The sequence below is a fragment of the Eurypyga helias genome, unplaced genomic scaffold (genome assembly GCF_000690775.1).
Source record: "Eurypyga helias isolate BGI_N326 unplaced genomic scaffold, ASM69077v1 scaffold42105, whole genome shotgun sequence".
Taxonomy (NCBI): domain Eukaryota; kingdom Metazoa; phylum Chordata; class Aves; order Eurypygiformes; family Eurypygidae; genus Eurypyga; species Eurypyga helias.
Genome location: NW_010251535.1, coordinates 16,930 through 37,130, shown reverse-complemented (window position 1 = coordinate 37,130; position 20,201 = coordinate 16,930). Strand labels below are relative to the sequence as shown.

Below are 20,201 nucleotides of genomic sequence, written 5' to 3'. Positions count from 1 at the left end.
AGGCAGAGGGGTCCCCAGGGACGGGGCTGAAGTCTCCTCAACGGGGTGGAGCCAGCCCTTGGCAGCTGCCCTGCGCGCTTGTCCCGAGATCCGTAAAAACAACCCCAACAGCGTTTTTCCCTGCCCGTAGGCAACAGGCCATTTGGTAGCCCTCTGGCCGTCTAAATACAACTTCGCGGCGAGAAGGAGCTCCAGCGGGTCTGTGGTGAGCGCTGACTCGTTTTGCCCCGTTTCCGGGCAGATGGGCAGCCCTGGCAGCCGCGTGCGGGGTCGCCGGGGTTGCCCGGTGAGAGGGTCGGAGGAGGGTCGTCGAGGGAGGGTCGCCGAGAGGAGAGAATGCTCGGCGCATGTGGCCTCGGACGGGAGTCTGTTTAGCTCCTGCTTGACATCTCCAATAGACGTCAGGTTCGCAGTAGTGCTGAAAGCGTTCGCCACGTAGTAAACACGCATTAGTATTTGGATTAAAAGGGTTTTCTCTTCTGAGGATTGTGCCCCGAAAGGCATAAGGGACCAGCACCTGGCGATTGCTGCCTGTGGCTTTACACCGCTTTTCGCTAAGGTGCGGCTTTCGACACCTGCGGGGGCAATGGCTCAATCACATGCCGTCGGACAGGGGTTTTCAGCTCTTGCACATGCTGATCTTTCCAATTTGAGGGTAATTCTGCCTACTTCTGGACAAGATTTTTAAAAATCATAGATTTTATTTGCCTAAGGGAGAGTTTTGATCAGAAAAGCCACAAATTTCTCAATAATACACACACACACCCCCTGCCCAGGGGAGCCAGCAGTGGTGATTTGGGGCTGCTGTGAGCTGTTGAGGGTGCAGGTGGCTGGGGTGAAAGCGGGGAGCTCTTCTTGCCTCTGACTGCTCTGGGGAAGAAGCTGATCTGAAAGAAAGTGGGATGAGGGACACTATAAGCCTGTCCCATGTGGGAAATGAAACTGGCTGTTGGGTTGAGATAAGGAGAGAAAACTGCATCGAATTAAGGTGGATCTTGAATGTGTGACTGGGGGAGCGGTGGAGGCAGGGTTTGGGCTTGAGACCATGATTTGGTAGGGGATGGTGGCACGGGTGGAGGTTGGCATTAGGAAGGGCTTGAAGAGAAGAGCAGGACAAACTTGTTGAGACAACTCTGCCTTCTGCTTTCAGTAGAAGCTTACTGCAAAAGTGCTAGTCCATATAATGGAGAACAGGAAAGCATGCACAAGCAATAAAGTTTAGCAAGAAATGCTAAACTTAAATCTGTGTGAGTAATCTTCTGTAACTCTTCGGGTGCACAGCACAGGGCTTTATAGTACTTCCATCAGGTAGTGTCCTTGCTATAAGAAAACTACAAAAAAAGCTTTGTGTGTGGACTTTGCAAAGATCACGGAGAGACTCAGGGCAGAGAAACAAGATAAATCTTGACTGATATAAGAAGAATTGAAGCTTTGTCCTGAGGGAGCTATGTGCAATGTACATCAAGATGTAGGAGCTCTCAGGTAGACACGGTGTTATTTGAATGTAGCCTTCAGTCTTATTGGAAGCCTGGAAACCTTTTAACATCTCTCAGAGTTCCCGAATAAAGAGCAATGTAGTAATTTTCTGATGTAATTGTTTCAACATGTAAGGAGAACCAGGCAGAATTTTGTCAACATAAGCTCCTTTGCTGTGCAGAGAGCTTTGCTTTGCTTTTCCCCCGGCCCCTGCTCCCCAGCCTCAGTGCTGGTAATTAACTGAAATATGGAGCTGAAATGGGAGCATTTAAGTGGCATTTTGCTGATACTTCAGCCGTATACATGTGGGGTGCCACAGTCCCGATCCTAAATGTTCAGGTCAGAAAACAGAAGGGCCAAACACTAGAAAGGATGTTTCTCTAAGTAAGTTCCCGCTTTGCTCTTGCTCCTCCCCATATTGTGCACATACTGTAGTGTGCTTAGGTAAGTAATGTGGATCCCATGGAAAATACCCTTGATTTTTATTTAAGGCTGTTATTAGAGCTGTCACTCACAGTTATTATATTGTGTTATTGCTTTTACAACATTGTTATAGATGTCGAAGTTTTTGGAGGTAAAAATACTCACCAGAAAGCAGAGTGATCTCATATGTTCTTTCTCTTGTGCTGTAAACTATAATTACGAAGGTAATTAGATAGGTAAGATTGGTTCCATTTCAATGATCCAATTCTGTAGGGAGAAGTCGCTTGTGGATTTTGTCATTGGCAGGTGTTGGATTGTTTTCCATCCTCTCAATAGGTGTGTGGTTGGGAGACAGAGGTTATGGAGTGCTGGATGCCCTTCCTTACGTGTTGTGTTTCATTTGCTGCACAGCAGCCACTCCAAACGGTGTGCTTTACACAGGCAGCCTAATATGATCAGCCTAAGGAGGATCCTGTTTCGTATGAAAGACTACATATCTGAAAGCCCAGTCTTGAAACTGGGAATACTGGTGTGATTCTGTAGGGGTGTGGGGAGGATGTTCTGCTTTAAAGCTCCTCACCCCATTTTTTATTTTCAGGAGTGAAATGACATGGCGACCTTCTGCCATAGGAGCTATAAAATGCTGGGGGGAAAAAACCTAAACAGAACGACAAAACCAGTTCTTGGATTACTTGCAGTACTCTTGTGTTCAACCACTCATTTGTTATGCTTTGTAACACAGCAGTTAATGGTTAGTAAGAGTATGATCTGCTCGTAGTTTTAATTTGGTATGGTTAATTTTTAACCTTATTTCCAGTAACAACAGGACATTTATTCTAGGGCAGGTTGGTGGTTTGATACTTGTTCTACAACAGCATTTGAGCTGGGTTTTCCATTATGTTAACTCCCAGTAGCTCAGTGCTTGGTAACTATCAGCACTGAGGAATCAGTGGAAAGCTTGCCTTATCTCAACTGATTATTCTGTCCACAGAACAAGATCCTGAATAACTGCAGTGAAGCTGCCCAAGACAGGTTGGGATCAGGGAAACTAAGTGGTAGGAGGAAGCGGAATTGTTTTCAGTAGCAAGAGGAGATGCATGTGGTAAGCAGGGTTGAAAGTATGTCCGTGTGTTCTTTTGTTCGTGTAGCGTTCGTCTGCACAGGTTTTCTGCTCCCCAAAAAATGTAATAGGAAAGAAGAACTCCCATATTTCTTGTGGTTAATTTGATGAATTGGTAACACTGGAATAAAACTGTAGGAAAAGGGTGTGAGTGGCTTTACAGTCAGCAAACATTTGGCACAATGGTCAGTACAGTGGTTACTCTTACTTCAGCAACATCTCTTTCTTCTCCCAAGTTTATAACGTCAGAATACATCTCTGCTTTGGAAAGTGTCTGACGTTTCTGTTGTTGTTTTTGGTTTTAAAAGAAATCAAAAAACCCAAACAACCCCAAACCACCAAAGCTTGGGTTTAGAAGGCTCTTTTCTTTGACTAAAATACATTCAGCATAAAAAAAGACAAATAATACTCACTGCCAGTCCCGCAGACTCAAGCTGGGCTCTGATAGTCAGTCTTGAGGGCTCTGAGCTCTTGTCAGGAGGGTGGAAAAGTTCGGTGCTGAGCTCTTAGTGGGATTTATGTCATTAAGACTCAAAGTAGAAGTTGGAAACACAGTGTGCTGTAGAGAGAACCAGGAACTGATTACTGAAGTAAGCAGGAAGTAAAAGCAGTCCCAGCCACTGGCTGCTGTGAAAAAGAAGTACCTTTGCTAAATTAAATGAGTAGGTAAGTTTCAGTGAGCTGAAAAACGCTATCCTGGCCTTTTTCAGAGTAGAATAGAACTGGCTTTAAGTCTCAGGAACTGCATTTGGCTCTGTGGTTTCAATTACACCGTGAAACTTTCTTGGTTGGCTAGAAATCGTATCGTTGGAACACTCTTCCATGCAAACTCAGTAGAAGGAAGAGCTGCTGTCAGCAGTGCTCTGAGTAGTTGAGTCAGATTTTCACTGAGACTAGTACTAAGGCTCATCTCGAAAAATATATACAAGTGCTGGGTAATGGTATGTCCTGGAAAATGATCATATTGGTGATCAATCATCCTTAGGTCATGTTCTAGAATTAAAGCGGTGACTTTCATCCATCTGTTGTATCTGATGATTCGGGGTATGTCTGGAAAGCTAAGCCTTTTCCCAGCACACAGGTGGGGAGTGGGGAGTACTGCAGACAAGGGGGAACAGATGTAAGCAGAGGAGTAAAAGGAGTAAGATGCTATTATTTTCACTACAGCTTAAAAAAGCGTGCCTGGGCAGGAACTATGAGCACATGGGAAATCACACGTGAGCTTACACCTCGGGAACTCTGTGTACTGTACTCTGTCCAATGCAGGAATCAACCTGCATCAGACACGAAACAGAGGGGATGAACACCCGTTTGGTTCCTTACGATTCGCTGCCTTTGTTCAGAGAATTTTCTTCTGTCAGCAATTACTTACGAACATTTTTGAGCTAGAATGTTACTGGGAAAGGTTTGCTGAGGCTTTTGTTTGTATTTGCAATAAAGTAACTGTTTTCTGTCATTTCCAAGAATTCTCTTCTCCCTTTTCCTCTGAAGCTCGTTTTGCTGAGGTTAGTGGGAATGCTACGTGTGGATGGCTTGCAGAAATGCAATCAAATTTCTTCCATCAGGTAGATAATCAGTGTTTGTTCAGATTAGCCTTGGGACAAAGTTCAGGTGTCAACAGAACAGCTACGAATGATTTCACAACTGCACGTGACCAAAAACCAAAGAAGTCAGGATTTTGTAACAGCCCCCCCAAATGAGCATATTTCTTAAAAACATCAGATTATACCCCTACAGTGACTTTTTATCCTAGCATTGGCAGTGTGTGAACTGCTTTCTTGATTCTTTTGACAGAAAATGAGCTGCGTGGCAAGGTTGTCTGGGTGACAGGAGCTTCGAGTGGAATCGGAGAAGAATTGGCTTACCAGCTATCAAAGATAGGAGCCTTGCTTGCCATCTCAGCAAGAAGAGAGGATGAGCTGGCAAGAGTGAAAGAGAAATGCCTTCGTAAGTAGAACTTCCTGCTTCATGTCAGCAGTTCCACTGTTGCTGTGGTGGAGTTGCCACAGAAATACTAACCCACATATCACAGGAATAAATTTTGTGATGAAAGTAAACTTTACACGTAGCTTCACTGTTTGAAGCTGGTGGTTTTTTGTGAATGAGAAGCCTTTGTGTAGAGCTGTGTCGTGAGCTCCTTCACAAGCCAGTGTTACCCAAAAATCTCATTATCAATTGTAAGTGGTCTTGTAAGATACTACATTAAGAAAAGGAGCAAACACTGTGGGCCACGGAGTAAACAATCTGAGGGTTATGTGTCATCCTGTTAACCCAACCATGTAGCTGCATGCTACTGGGAAGTCCTCTTCCTTCAGGCTTGTGTGTATTACAGTCAGACTCGCAACTGACTTTCCTCTTTGCAAAAGGAACGAATAGAAATGTTCAGAAAAAGTTGTTCTGAGCTAGTGCAGGAAAGAGGATCTCCTGTAGATCAAGAGGAACAGATGTGAAGCAGCATATTTAACTGTTTTAGTTGTCTTTCACATGCCTGCTGAGCCAGTAGTCTGGCCGTGTCCCTCCTGTTTCTCTTGTCCCTCCTGTTCTCTGGCTTGGCAGTGAGAGGGATAGACAGTTAATTCCCCCTGATAAATAGCAGTTTTGAACATGATTAATGTTACGCCTCTTTCAGGCTATTTATCCTCTGTGGCTCAGTATGCAGTATTTTATACTGAGCATATTGTCACACTGACAGTTCATTCCTAGTAATGTTGGTAGAAGGTCCACAGTCTACTTGGAAAGTGTGCCAGTGAACAGTGAAATGTTTGTCTTGGGCTAGCACCTCAGCATTTAGAAATCTGGACGTTGCAGCATGCTGCCCTGAAAATCTGTCAAGGAGCTTTCAAAAATACGCAGCTCTATTGTCTGATGCTTCAAAAAAGCAGCCACTTCAATAGATATCTTCAAAAAGAAGCAAGGGACATACAGTGTCAGCGTGGTTAAGTGGTAATCGTGGCAAGATTCCAGCGCTGTATGACACAGTGTTTCGCAGTCAGTAAAAGTACGAAACTACATCGGCGTCGGTCGCTGTTTGTTGTCGTTGCAACACTGGTAACACTAGGTAGGCTGGCAGGAGCCGTAATCCTGGATATCCATTTTCAGGCAATGCTTGTGTCAGTGTGTGACCTGCTAAGGAATAATCAGAAATATTATTTCAATTGATGTGAACCAAGAGTACAGGTTTAGCTAAGATAATTTTTGCGTCTGACAGCTTTAAGTGACCCTGTGAATGTCTTAGCTGTGGTACATACCAGCTTTAAAGTCTCAAGTGGCCATGTGTTTTGCAAGTATATGCTACTGAACTTCGTTTTAACCACAGGTCAGATTAGTGGGAATACTGGAAACCTTCAGTAACGTGGTTACACCATGTTTTCTATTGCCAGCCTTAAAGTAGTGGAAGGGAGTAATTGGGCCCGCTTCCCCTCTTACCCTTCTCCTCTCAAGGACATGTAAACCCAGCTTACTTGGAGAGCTGATACCTAGCCTTGTGGCTGTTGGCCTGCAGGACTGCATAGCGTTGTTCTGTCCCAGGTGTGAAATTCTGCGTGTGGCTTTGTTGAGCTTAATGACTTTTGTCAGACTGTTCTTCCAGCTTGTTAAAATGCCTCTGAATGGCAGTCCTTCCTGCCGGCATGGCAACTGCTCCTTTGAACTTTATGTTAACTGAAAATTTGCTGAAAACCTGTGTTTTGTCCCATCATCTGGGTCATTAATGAAGATATTAAAAGATCTTGCTTATGGAGGGATACCACTTATAACTGGCCACCAGTTAGACTTTGAATGGTTGGTTGCTATTCTCCGGGACCAGTGACCCAGCCTGTTTTGCACTTGCATTGTGATCCACTCAGCTGGACCCCTCATATTCCCCAGTGCAGCTTCAAGGATGCTATGGAAGACAGGAAAGCAAGCTACATAGTCAAGGTAAACAATGTCCACTGCTCTCTCCTTGTCCACAGAGCCAGGCATCTGGACAAAGCAATTAAGATGGTCAGGCAGTGTATGCCCATGCTAGATCTATGCTGTCTTTTCCTAGTCACCTCCTTGTCCTTCGTGTACTTGGAAATTGCTTTCAGGAGGAATTGCTACATAATTTTCCCAAGGATTGAGGTTAGGCTGTGTGACATTTGTGTTTTTCCAGTCAGTGAGGAGCTACTCCGCTTACCAAGTGCCTTCCAAAACGAGAGACACTGGCCAGCTCATGTAAACCTTGGATGTATATATTGCCCCACTTGTATGTGCTGTTTGTCCCTAACTTGGTTACTAACTTGGTTACTTGGTCCCTAACTTGGTCTTCCTCTGACATGGGTAGTATTTCTTTCCCCCAGAGTCTAGCCTCAGGAGTGTGGGAGACCCAAGAGGAGATCTTGCCAATGAAGACTAAGGCAAAGGCGGCGATGAGTAACTTGTGTGTTGCTGTGCCCTTCGTCACTTCACCGCCATCCCTGTGTAGCAGCAAGCTCACTCCGTCTTTGGTCTCCCTTTTGTTGGCCCTGTACCTGTGAAGTCCATATTGCTGCCTTTCACATTCCTCACCAGTTTCAACTCCATCTGAGCTTTGCCGATTCCATCCCTGTGTGCTTGGGCAGTGGGTTCATGTGCTTCGTGGGTGGCTTGTCCGTGCTTCCACCTGGATGTTTTCTTTGTGCAGTTGAGTTCAGGAGTATTTTGTAAGGCTGGAGTAGCGTGGGATGGATTAAGACTGAGCTGTAACATGTAACATCAATTTGAATTTGGCAGGATTGTACGGCATAATTGGAGCTTTAACATGCCTGCTGTAGATGCTATACACAGCAGCAACCTAACTAGGTAATTTGCATATTAGTGTCAGAAACAAGCACCAGTATCATGTTCAGAATTTAGAGACACCTCCCTGTGATACACGTTTATGCATTCTACACTGCTTAAAAGCTGAAGGAGGGAGAGAAGGAAAGTACTGTCAAAGCTGTGGCAATACCTGTTGAGTCATGCATAGGCCAGCTCAACACTTCATTGCACTCCTGCAGGAGGGAGAGAAAACAACTTGTGTAACTACATAGTTCTTGTAAGTGGCTTCGTGATTCCCCCAACCACTCTCTGCAACGAGGTGAATTCACCGGTGATGTTGAAGGCTGTATTCTCTCCAAAGTCCTAAAAAGAAAGAAAGTAGTAGACTGTGGTATGGGGCAGTGTTTCTTGGTTTGGTACAGCTCAAATACGTTGTCCAGCCTCTGCTAAAAATTCATGTTCTGTTGAAGGGCATTATAGGAGGTAGAAATAAGAGGTAGAAGAGGAAATGGAAATGGTGAAGAGCTGGAAAATAAAGGGTTTATGCTGAGTAGTAGTGTTTATCAGGTTGGAAACTTTCTTCCTTATCAGCAGTCTGTGTCTCCTCCTCTGCTTTTGTCTTTCCTCCCCATGGAGCTTTCTTGGCTGGGTTGGCTATGGGGTCCTATTAATCCACAGAGGAAACACCCCACATCTCAGAAGGTTTCAGCTGTGCAGATCTGCTTGAAGGAGCATGGGTTAGAGGTGTGTCTCAGAGAGGGTAGTTCATACTACATGGATCTTACTGCTGTCCTTCTGGATGACGTGGAGGGGAAAATGCACATGGAGGGGTTGGAGGGAGCAATAAATGGCACTAACTGCTAGCTTTAAACCAGAGGGATGGGCTTATTTTAACCAGCAGCCTAAATACTATTGACCTTTGAACAGAGGCAACGTATGGATTTAAGTGACATTTGTTTGGACATCACTGTAAAGACAAAGTTCAACCTCAGCTGTGTATGCAAGAAGTAGTAATTAAAACATCAGAGCCGTAGGCTGTCTAAGGAGTGCAGCTGGTTAAAGGGGAGCAGGTACACTTAGCTGTGGCTAGGAATCAGTTTAGAAGCAAAAAGTAGCACTATCAAACTTGTATAAATAAAGTAAAATATGTAGTAAAAAACCCCCTGAAAAGATTAAGACTGAATATCTTATTTTTGTGAGCTATCTGCCCCAAAACCCCAGGGTAGCAAATGGCTGCTCAAGGTAATACTTTCTATGGAAAAGGTCAGTTGTTCTGAAGAGACAGTGGTGGAAACAGTCGGCATGAAGGCTTGACCTGGGTGACAGCTGACTTTTATTTCAGGAGATGGATATATTAAAAGCTGTCAGTTAAGCAAAACCCTTCTCCTTCTACCTCCTCCAGTAATCTAGCTTCTCTAGGCTTTTTGCCTCCTAGCTGCTCGTGTACATACGCGGTGGGTTTGGGTCTAAATTGTACTGGTCCTGTTGCCAGGCACAAACGTGCCTGCCCGGTTTACGTACGAGCGGAGCGTTACGGCTGCCAACACACCGTGCTCCTGCATGGCCCCATGAAAAACCTCTGTCTCAAACAATCCTGTTGGTGTTACCCCCGAGTGCTGCAATTTACTTGGAGAACTCAGTTGTCTACATTGTGCTACGCAAGCCTGGTTAATAAATCAGTCAAGGTCTTCACAAGCAAGGCCGTAATGATCAGAAAACAAAGGCTTGGTAGGAACTGATTAAAAATGGAGATCAAAATGATAGCAAAGCAAGCTTTTTATCTCCAGCTCAGTGTTACGGTTTCTTGGTGCCTTTCGGTGAAAATGTGGTGTTTAAGTGCGTGTCACGTTTCCCCCAGGTGTTATGTCAGCGTCTTACCCGCTCCCGTTCACTTTATGTTGTTTTTTAGAGATTAGCAACTTGAGTGAGAAAGACATCCTTGTTCTGCGCCTCGACCTGACTGACAGGAGCTCTCACGAAGCTGCTACCAACAATGTTCTTAAGCATTTTGGCAAGGTAAGGTGTGCTACTGGGGTGGAACTTCTTTCTTCTCTATCTCCTATCCCTGCCTTCATCCTCATCCCCATCCCTGGAAGTGTTCAAGGCCAGGCTGGATGAGGCTTTGAGCAACCTGGTCTAGTGGAAGGTGTCCCTGCCCATGGCAGGGGGGTTGGAACTGGATGATCTTTAAGGTCCCTTCCAACCCAAACCATTCTATGATTCATATTTCACATTTATTCTATCATGTGGTAAATTCACCAGTGTCTACATCTTGCTTAAACTGTGGTATTGAATGTGCCAAAAAGTACCTGAATTCTCATCCCTTCTCTGGCTTGCTTCTGGGTTTCCGCAGGCTTTGCAGAGCCGCGGCGATGAACAAATTATTGCCAAAAATTCATTTATTTGATGTTACTGAATTTTGGGATCAGCTGGAGGAATCCTCTGCTGTACATTTAGGGCTTAAAATGGTGTGTGAAAGTCAGAACATTTGTTTTGCAGTTTCAGAAATGCTTGTAACTTGGGCTCAGAGCCATATGGGACAAAACTGGAGAGCAGGCACAGTTGTTTTCCTTGGCCAGTGCATGGATTTCTGCATCGCTGGTCCAGAGTACAGATCCACAGCAACAGCAGTGAGCTCTAACTGCAGCCTGCACAGCTTCAGGCCAGGCCTCTAGTCCTGTGATATTTTGGTTTCACAGTGAAATTCCTGGTACTGGATTTGTTTCTTCTGTTCCTTACTCTGGTTGGTTTCTGGATTTGCACAGAACGTATTTTCCGGAGGTCACTGTGCAGGAGCTGAGCAATAAGTGTTATTTGCTACAGTGCAGTAGGGTTAAAAAGAAGTTGTATGGAAAACAACTTCCCAGCTGCCAGCGTTCCTGTACTGGGAGTTAAGCTTGTGTGGCTTCCGTGTTCCTGTTGTGTTGACTCAGCTCAGAATCAGCCAGTCCTCGGCTCCGAGGGGAAGTCTGGTGGGGGAGAGCGACTGCTGGAACTTCAGCAGCAGCCGATACGCCTTGGTAACGGCAGAGACAATGCCTGGGGGAAGAGAACAGTCAGTTAACAACTGCCCCAGGAAGTGACAGTATTAAGGGAAATGTGATATGTTCATTTATCATCGCATCTTTTCCCGAGATTGATGTTTTGGTCAACAACGGTGGACGCTCCCAACGCTCTCTGTTTGTGGATACAAACCTGGATGTCTACAGTGCCATAATGGAACTCAACTACCTAGGTACCATCTCCTTAACGAAACATGTCCTGAACCACATGATCCAGAGGAAAAAAGGAAAGATTGTTACTGTGAGCAGCGTGATGGGTATCATGGGAGCTCCCCTTGCCTCTGGATACTGTGCCAGCAAGCACGCTCTCCAGGTGAGTTAAATTTCTGAGGTTAATTGTCTTGCTGTGTAATAGACCAGCATCAGTTAGCGCTGTGGCAGAGGACTTCACTCTGTCCAGAAAAGACAAGTCACACCTGAAACTTCACACAGCACCTGTAACTTTCTCAAGTTTTGCAAGTCATTTAAAATTGATTCGCTCTGAGGTGCGGAACATCTCTGTTCCCAGTGCTGGTTAATTTTCCTCAGCAAAATTCAAATATCATGTTGGTTGGGCCTAACTATGACGTCGTTAAACTCCAATGTGGAACAAGACCTTGGCCTCAGGCCTTCAGAGGAAGGAGTACCTAAATCGGAGGATTATTCCGCTGCATATAGAAGCCCTGATGTTCTCACCTTCATTCAGTTAGGGAGGAAGAGTCACTGGCGAGGGTTTTAAGACTACAGGAAATCTTGAGGACAGCAAAGCGAGAACAGTGAATGGTAAGGCAGACTACTTAGAAATGAGAATTCCCAATCTAGCTGGGAACTCCTGAATGGATCTTCCCAACAGGTCTGAGTCGTGCTGTGGTGTGAAGAACTGGCAGCTCTTGGTGTCTTCGGAAGTTCTCTTCGGCATAACACTTCACTTGCAAAATTGCTTGGAAAGGGTTCTTGAAAGTAGTCTCACTTGTGTAGGAAAGCATAAAAAAAAGAGCTCAGGAAAGCTTCTGGGGGAAAAAGAATGCCTGTATTGCTGAGGATTCATTGGATTTATTTAGGCATAGCTGTCCACCTCCGTGACTTCTGCTAATGCACGCTTTGGTCTCAGGAAAATAAACATCAGCTGGGCGCAGTGACAGTTTAAAAACCATTGCTCAGGTCAGCAGTCTTCCTCCCTGCTGGATTTAAGCACATAAACAGAATAAATAACTTCACTTAAGTGATGGGATCAGTATCTTTTTGACAATTTGACCACCACCACCAAAACTGTAACAAGCGGCTGATGCTGCAAAGCCACAGGACACTTGAAAGAATGAAGATGTAGTAGACAGGGACAGGTCTCTGCTAGTGAAAAGGTTTCAGTTTTCTGCTGCTCTTCATTTGTGACAGCGATGAAATTGCCCATTAGAGGCCAGTTTTTGGGTGAAGTCTAGTAGACTTAGAAGGCGGCAGTGAGGAGAAGCATGAACTCCCTTTATGGTCCTTTATTTATTAAGCGTTCTTCCTGTCGAATGATCTTTTGGCTGTGGTGTAGTTGGTCTGAGCATGGCTCATGAGCTGCAGAGCGCAAGGAATTCACGTGTTGCTTTGAAAACTCTCAGAACTCCGAATCTCATGTTGAGAAGGGAGAACAGGGAAGAAGCTTTGAAGGCATAGTTTAATAAAATTTTTTTGATTAATTAAATATTAGCTAACAGAACTGCTTATCTTATGTCTTTGTTGGCTTCTGCCTCTGCTCAATAGCCAGGCCAGACTCCAAACACCCTCTCGTTTCTCTCACAGCAGCTGCGCAGAGGCCAACTGCGGGGGATAAACCGCGCAGTTTGCATTGCAGACTTAAAAAAAAAACCAACCCTGTCGGGGCGTCTCCTATCAGCCTGGAGTTACAGCTGGATGAGGGTGTGAAACCTCCAAGGATAGGAAAGCTTTTTTTAAATCTCAAACTTCACCTGTACAGTTGTGGCCAAGGGAGTCTGTCAGAACGGCAGCCCTGTCGGGTCGCCCAGTAGCCCATCCCTGACGATGACCAAGGCGAAATGGCTGGAGAGGGCAGGTGAAAAAGAAGACTAAGCATAAAGTGATGCTTTTCCTGTTGTGTTTGCCCAGCATGTGTCAACCTGTGTTCCAAGATCTTCCTGAACTGAGGATTGCCTAGAGGAGGACAGCTGCATAGGTTGCTCTCTCTAGGAGAGCCTGGGCTTCCTGTCATTGCTGAGTGATGGGGATACAAAGCAGTCTGGTACACAGGGCAGTCCCACCTCGCCCCGGTGACCACGCTCATTACCTGCTGCCACCTTCTCCCCTTTGGGGCCTGGTGTCTTTTTACTGGTTACTTTTCCCTCAGCTGGCCTGCCGGCATGACTTTGTGACAGGACTGCACATCCTGGGGGTTAAGGGACTCTTTTAAGGGGGCTCAGGGCCTCTCAGGTAAAGGAGGAGATGTGGGAAGTGCGGGTCTGGGCTGTTGGATGGGCCTGGAGTAGTGGATAAACACAGCCGTGTTGGTGGCGCGTCTGAAGGTGTGCACCGGGGCGGAGGACGCTCCTCTCAGGGCAGGCCGTAATCCAGGGGAGGGCCCGGGATTTTAATCCAAACCAGCCGGGTGGTTGGTAGATCTGAGATGTGTCCCAGAACAGATTTCTGGGCAGGTAATGTCTTTAATGGTAGAACTTACTCCTCTAGAAGTTAGGCATCTCCGGGCTTTGATAACGTGCTGTGGAGATCTGGTACTGGATACGGGGCCTGCAGGTATTTATAACTTCACATATGTGGTGTATGCAGTCTGTAAGATGGGATGACTTACCAGCAATTGGGAAATGGGAGCTCGTCTTCTTTGCTCCCGGGTGTGCGTGGCACGGCCTGGCTTTAGTGGGTCGCCCCGCTTGCCTCCGGTGTCATCGCAGGGGCGCAGCCGGCTGGCGAGCCCCCACCGGTGCTGCGGTTTAGCTCAGAGCTGCGGGTCAGCCAGCTCTCTTCCCACGCTGCTGGGAGTACAGATGACAAGTTTTTACGACAGTGGGAGAAGTTATTGCCGTGACACAAAATTATGTGTTGCAATAAATACAGGGGACTGTTACTGACCAGGTCAAAGACAAGACTCAATATGGTGTTTGCTAAATCATAGCTCTGCAGTGCAGCAGCTTCATCAGGGATTTTGGTAGGAAGCACCTTCTGGAATCAGTCATATTCCCCATAATAGTTGCTGTCTAAATGTGAATTTCTACAAAGATTAAGAAAACTTGTAGCCTGTGAGCCTAAAGAAAATAAATACTTGCAGCTTTTGGAATTAGAGTTTAACTCAGACACACTGGCAGCATATTCCTGAGCTGAAATAAGATGTTTGTCTATGTAGATGCCCATTTCGAACTCTGCGGTGAATTCAGTGGTGCAGAATTACCCCCTAAAATACCAGGGTGCACCTTTGGCTTAATGTGCTGAGAAGTTTTCCTCCTTCTCTTATATAAAACCAGAGCTACTTAGTCAAAGGAAGCAATTTAGAATCTTCAATCTCACCACAAAGAGCAATTTACCTGCAAAAGATAATCGTATCCTGGGCTGTATCAGGGGAAGTGTGGCCAGCAGGTCAAGGGAGGGGATGCTCCCCTCTGCTCTTGTGAGACCCCACCTGGAGTGCTGTGTCCATCTGTGGTGCCCCCAGCATCAGAAGGATATAGACCGGTTGGAGCGAGTCCAGAGGAGGCCACGAAGATGCTCAGAGGGCTGGAGCACCTCTGCTATGGGGACAGGCTGAGAGAGTTGGGCTTGTTCAGCCGGGAGAAGAGAAGGCTCCGGGGAGACCTTATAGCGCCTTCCAGTGCCTGAAGGGGCTACAAGGAAGCTGGGGGGGGACTTTTTACAAGGGCCTGTAGTGACAGGACAAGGGGTAATGGGTTTGAATTGAAAGTGGGGAGGTTTAGATTAGAGATCAGGAAGAAGTTCTTCACAGAGAGGGTGGGGAGGCACTGGGACAGGTTTCCCAGAGAAGCTGTGGATGCCCCCTCCCCGGAAGTGTTCAAGGCCAGGCTGGATGAGGCTTGGAGCAACCTGGTCTAGTGGAAGGGGTCCCTGCCCATGGCAGGGGGGGTGGAACTGGATGATCTTTAAGGTCCCTTCCAACCCAAACCAGTCTGTGATTCTATGATAATTTCCATGGTATTGCCGTTCTTACAGTTGGTGGCAATTCCACTACCAAAACCGTTAGGCTCGTCCTCAGTACAGAGACAGCAGAATCTGCCTCTAGTTCAGAGAAATCGGTGTGTATTTGAGAAGTCAGGGACAGAGTCCTCAGGGATTCATGTACCAATGCATTTTTAGATTAGCCATTGGATGTAAAAAAATCAAAGCAGTTTGCAGGAATCGCTGTTAGTGGAACACGGTTACCTGTGCGGTGTAGAATGAGCATGAAAGTGTGTGGTCGGTTAAACCTTGCTCCATGCGGAACGGTGGCAAAGGAAGGTGACATTAGTCTTTTTTTTCTAGGGTTTTTTTAATTCTCTTCGGACTGAGCTGACTGACTACCCTGAGATAAGCATCATCAACATCTGCCCCGGGCCTGTACAGTCCAAGATCATACAGAACGTCTTTACGGAGAACCTTGCAAAGGTAAGGCCTCAGTTCTGCTGTGATAAACCCAATTTCTGCTGCGGGCCTGGTGATCCTCTCGTGGTTTTCTTTTCTTTTTCTCCTCTCAGCAAACACTAACCTCATCTCCTTAGTGGGAAATGCTTTGATTGGTGCAGAGCTGTGTATAGCCTTGCAGTGCTTTGTGGTAGCCAGTCCCTATCGGATGAAAGTGAGGTTTGAGAACTGTGATGCCTTCTCTTTTCCAGCACATACAGTCCAAGTCTGGTAAAGTTTACTGTACAGCTGCCCTGCTGCACTGTTAGGGGAAAGACCAGGGTTTTCTGGACACAGTTCTGCACGCAGAATGCTGCGCTTTCTGCGCAGGTAGCATTTTGTCTGCCCTGGTCACGCTGTCCTGCGCGGTTGACGCTGCTGTTGGCACAGGCCCAGGGGGCAGCTGACGCCGGGCACGCATTCTTTCCCTGTTAGCGACTGTTCAAGGAGGAAGAGCAACGCCTCCCAACTGCATGACTGCTTTTAATAAAGGCCGTCTAACAAAGCAGCTGGCGACGCTTGCTACTGCGATACATCAAAATGTAATTGGTCCTAAATTCAATCAATTTAAGGCTCAGGATAACCCACCAGTGGGGTGGGGGGTGGAAAATCAAGTTCTGAAAGGATTTTTGGCTTGCAAAACTTCATACTTCTGTGAAAAAAAAAATGTACTTTTTGAGCAATCCGGAAAGCTTGCAAAACAAATTCCTCAGATTTCTGCATGGCAGAAGACCGAGGAGAAAGACTGAATCTAGACCAGAAATGCCTTTGCTCTGGGCAGTAGGAGAGGTTGACAGAGCGCTGCGTTACTGCTGGGGTGAAACGCATGTAAGTCCTCAGGGCGGCGGAAGTGATACACCGGGACGAGATGTCAAGACCGACATCCTGCCACCCAAGCAGCCTGTTGCTTTTCTCTGGCTTGAGACAGCTGCCCACAGAGCAGGACTCCCTAATCCAATGGGGAATGTGGCCTCATCTACTAAGGCGGTTACTGAGTGACTTGTAACACGCAGTGGAGTAGGTTTTGGAGATCCTTGTTTTTTTAACCTGCCTCACCCCTTCAGTCGAGGCATCAACAGGGGGCTTTAAGCCTGTGTGCTCCAGGAGGGTGGGAAGTGTTCCCACACTGAGAACCAGATGACTAGCAGAGCTGGGGGCTGCCCAGCCCGTCTCTGCGGCACTGGCTGGGTTATTCTACCGGCGCACAGGGGAGGAACTGGGAGGAGCGCACCTGTTGCGCAGAGCCTGGCCCTTCTCCCGCAAAGCCCAGGTCCGGTTCTAATCCCTCCTGGCTTGCTCTCTCCCCCCCAGTCCATAGAGAACAGCGGGGACCAGTCCCACAAGATGCCAACCGACCGCTGTGTCCGGCTCACCCTGGTGAGCACAGCCAACGACCTGCAGGAGGCTTGGGTCAGTGACCACCCCTACCTGGCCGTTTGCTACCTCTGGCAGTACGCGCCTACCTGGGCCTGGTGGCTGATGAACAGGATGGGCAAGAGGAGAATACAGAACTTCAAGAGTGGCGTGGTAAGCTTATTCCTCTTTTTTCACTCTGCTGACAGACTCTTTAGCCACAGGAATGTTGGGATTGCATTTTGGATCCTTTTTTCCTCCTCAGTTCTCTGGCAAATGATGCCAGGCCAGACTCCATCCCTGCATGCCAGGTAGTCTGGAAATCTGCAGCGTGGTCACATCACAGAACAGTGAAGTCAGCGCATCTTCTAGTGCCCGAGGTCTTGTTCTGATCTTCATGGGATCATTTCGGTTGGAAAAGACCCTTAAGATCATCAAGTCCAACTGTTAACCCAGCACTGCCACTAAACCATGTCCCTAAGCACATCTACACATTCCCTAAATCCCTCCAGGGATGATGACTCCACCACTTCCCTGGGCATCCCCTTCCAATGTCTGACAGCCCTCTGGGTGAAGAGATTTTGCCTAATATCCAATCTAAACCTCCCCTGGTGCAACTTGAGGCCATTTCCTCTTGTCCTGTCACTTGGGAGAAGAGACCAACCCCCTCCTCTCTGCACCCTCCTTTCAGGGAGCTGTAGAGAGTGATAAGGTCTCCCCTGAGCCTCCTCTTCTCTAGGCTGAACACCCCCAGCTCCCTCAGCTGCTCCTCACAGGAACTGTGCTCCAGACCCTTTTCCCAGCTCCGTTCCCTTCTCTGGACACAGTCCAGCCCCTCAGTGTCTTTCTTGGAGTGAGGGGCCCGAAACTGAGCACAGGATTCGAGGTGCAGCCTCACCAGCGCTGAGTACAGGGGGACAATCCCTGCCCTGGTCCTGCTGGCCACACTGTTCCTGATGCCGGCCAGGATGCCATTGGCCTTCTTGGCCATCTTGGCACACGCCAGCTCATATGCAGCCGCTGTCGACTGACACCAACAGGTCCTTTTCCGGTGGGCAGCTTTCCAGCCAATTGTCCCCAAGCCTGTAGCATCACAGGGGGTTGTTGTGACCCAAGTGCAGGACCTGGCCCTTCGCCTTGTTGAGTCTCATAGTTGGCCTCAGCCCACTGATGCAGCTGGTGCAGATCCCTCTGCAGAGCCTTTCTACCCTCAGGCAGATCAACATTCCTGCCCAACTCAGTGTGGGCTGCAAACTTGCTCAGGGAGCACTCGATCCCCTCGTCCAGCTCATTATATTCATGGCAGGGGCTGCGAGTTCAGACCTTGGTATTCACGCAGGGCAGAGCTGTAAGTCGCTATTGTGAGTTATTTATTGCAACTTGGAACGAAGAGGGTTGAAAACCTTTCCCTTGGTTGTGGTTTTTGTATCAGGCACTTAACGTGAGCCCCCCCCCCAGGCAGGACCTTACGCAGTGCTGCTGCCTGCCTGGGCTCTTCCCTTCCCTGCAGGCGTGCGGTGCTGCGTTCTGTTCTCACAATACTGGGGGGCAGATGGTACATTTCTCCCTGTGTTTCTGTTGAAGTTGGTACAAGAAAACATGTCAAAGTACTCCCAGAGCAGGGAACGCACCAAGGGTGGCACACAGCTTCCACGTGCAGCTGCCCGCCGTCACAAGCCCTGCCCAGCGCGGCGACGCGGGGTGGGGGACACGCTGATTTACTGTACTCTTCCTCCAGGACGCTGATGCCTCTTACTCAAGAAAGAAGAAGTAAGGACAAGTGTGTACAAACCCCAGCTGTTCCCGTGCTCAGGCTGAGCAGCTCTTTTCTTACTGCGTGCCTGCAACCAGAAGCTTTTTCTTTTTTTACCTGTCATACCTCTGTCATCACGTAACGTGACAGATCTGCCAAGCTGTGCACACACAACTGAATAAAAATCTCCTTCTAAACAGCCCCGTTTCCTGTCCAACTCCCAGAGGCTGAACATTTAAGCTTGTAGGAACCGAGACAGAGGAGGCCAGGCAGCGTTTGCTTTTTCTGCTGCTGCGACGTGGACAGATACGTGGTGAGCAGGTGAAAAATCACACCCCCACAGGATCCTGCTTCCCTCACCTTGAGCAGAACCCCCCCTCCCCCCAAGCAGCAGCTTGTGCCCTAAAGGGTCAGGACATACAGTCTGCATTTGGGAAGTGTTCCTCTGGGAAAGGAGATTCTATTTCCTCTGCTGTACAGGTGCTCCGGGAGCAAATCCTGCGTCATCACGACGTGATCTCAGAGCTCAATCCCCGACCTTCTGGCGCAACATCTGGAACTACTCAATCTTTAGGTCTCGGCCCTGCGGCGCAGCCCGCCACGCTCGGTCTCGTGGCCGTTCTGCCACATGGGGGGAGCAGCGGGAAGGGAGAGCGGGGTGGTGTAACCGCACCCCTAGGGCGGGTAGTGCACCGCCTCGCTCTGAGCCTGCCACGTGTTAGATCCACGGAGCGTCGCGGCTAGAGAAGGAGGGCAAAGCCGCGGAGCGGAACAGCCCGCAGCTCCACGTGAGGCTGCGGTCGTAACGCGAAACCCGTTTCACAGCAGATTGCTTACAGCCAGGGCAGCGGTGCTCGCGGTGGAGCCGAGTGAGGGCAGGTAGCGCGTTACGGGCAATTTAAGAGATGAAATAGGTGCCGAGTTGCCAGCTCAGTCAGAACAGGCCCTTCCATACGGAACCCCTCCCAGCAGCACCGGGAGTTCTTGGTGCTGGACAACAACAGCCCCGAGGAACCAAGGGTTGTATTTTTCCATACACTTACCGTCCCACTGACACTAAGTCCAACCATCAGCTACGCGTACCCCTGTTGCGGTAACTCGGCGGCGCTCACAAGTACGCTGACCTTCGTGCCGGTGACAAAACCCTCGCTACGAGCTGGCTGCACCTCGGGCCACACGCTGTCAGGTAAGAAAAGCGTAACAACTCACTAGAAGGTGTTGAAACTTTCCAACCCCAGCACAGAGTCAGCCAAGCGTCACATTGGTAAAATCCCATTTAACTGTCCAGGGACAACCCCCCCGACGGATGGGGTGAGAAGTGCCTGGTGTCACGCTGCTCTAAGGAGGGCAGGTTCCTTCCAGCCCCCGCCCTCGCTAGGGAGGCAGCACGAGGCCTGCGGGACGGCGCAACTTGTACAGCACATGTGCAGATGATGTTTGCAGGATCTTCTAGCTTCCATCCTCTGATCCACAGGTCTGGCAGTGTTGTACATGCAGGAGGCTCGCTCTTGATCTACACGCCCGTTTCTCTGCTGTTTTACTGAAAGGAAAAAAAAAAAAAAAAGTAAGCCTTTGTGCCCAGAGGCCACTTCTCTTGCTCGAGTGAAGGACAGTTGCTGCTGGACACATAAACACAGACCCACCTCCACGGACC

At 48.0% G+C, this 20,201-nt stretch overlaps 1 protein-coding gene across 1 annotated transcript; it reads left to right on the top strand.

The window, feature by feature from the left end:
• Window positions 1–4,813: 4,813 nt before the first annotated feature.
• On the top strand, window positions 4,814–18,613 carry DHRS7 (dehydrogenase/reductase (SDR family) member 7; the record flags this gene model as incomplete). Its single annotated transcript, XM_010152056.1, has 6 exons — window positions 4,814–4,966; window positions 9,690–9,796; window positions 10,916–11,155; window positions 15,304–15,426; window positions 16,753–16,968; window positions 18,533–18,613. Coding segments are annotated over 6 exons (875 nt in total), but the record flags the coding sequence as incomplete, so codon positions are not given.
• Between the last annotated feature and the right edge of the window lie 1,588 nt (window positions 18,614–20,201).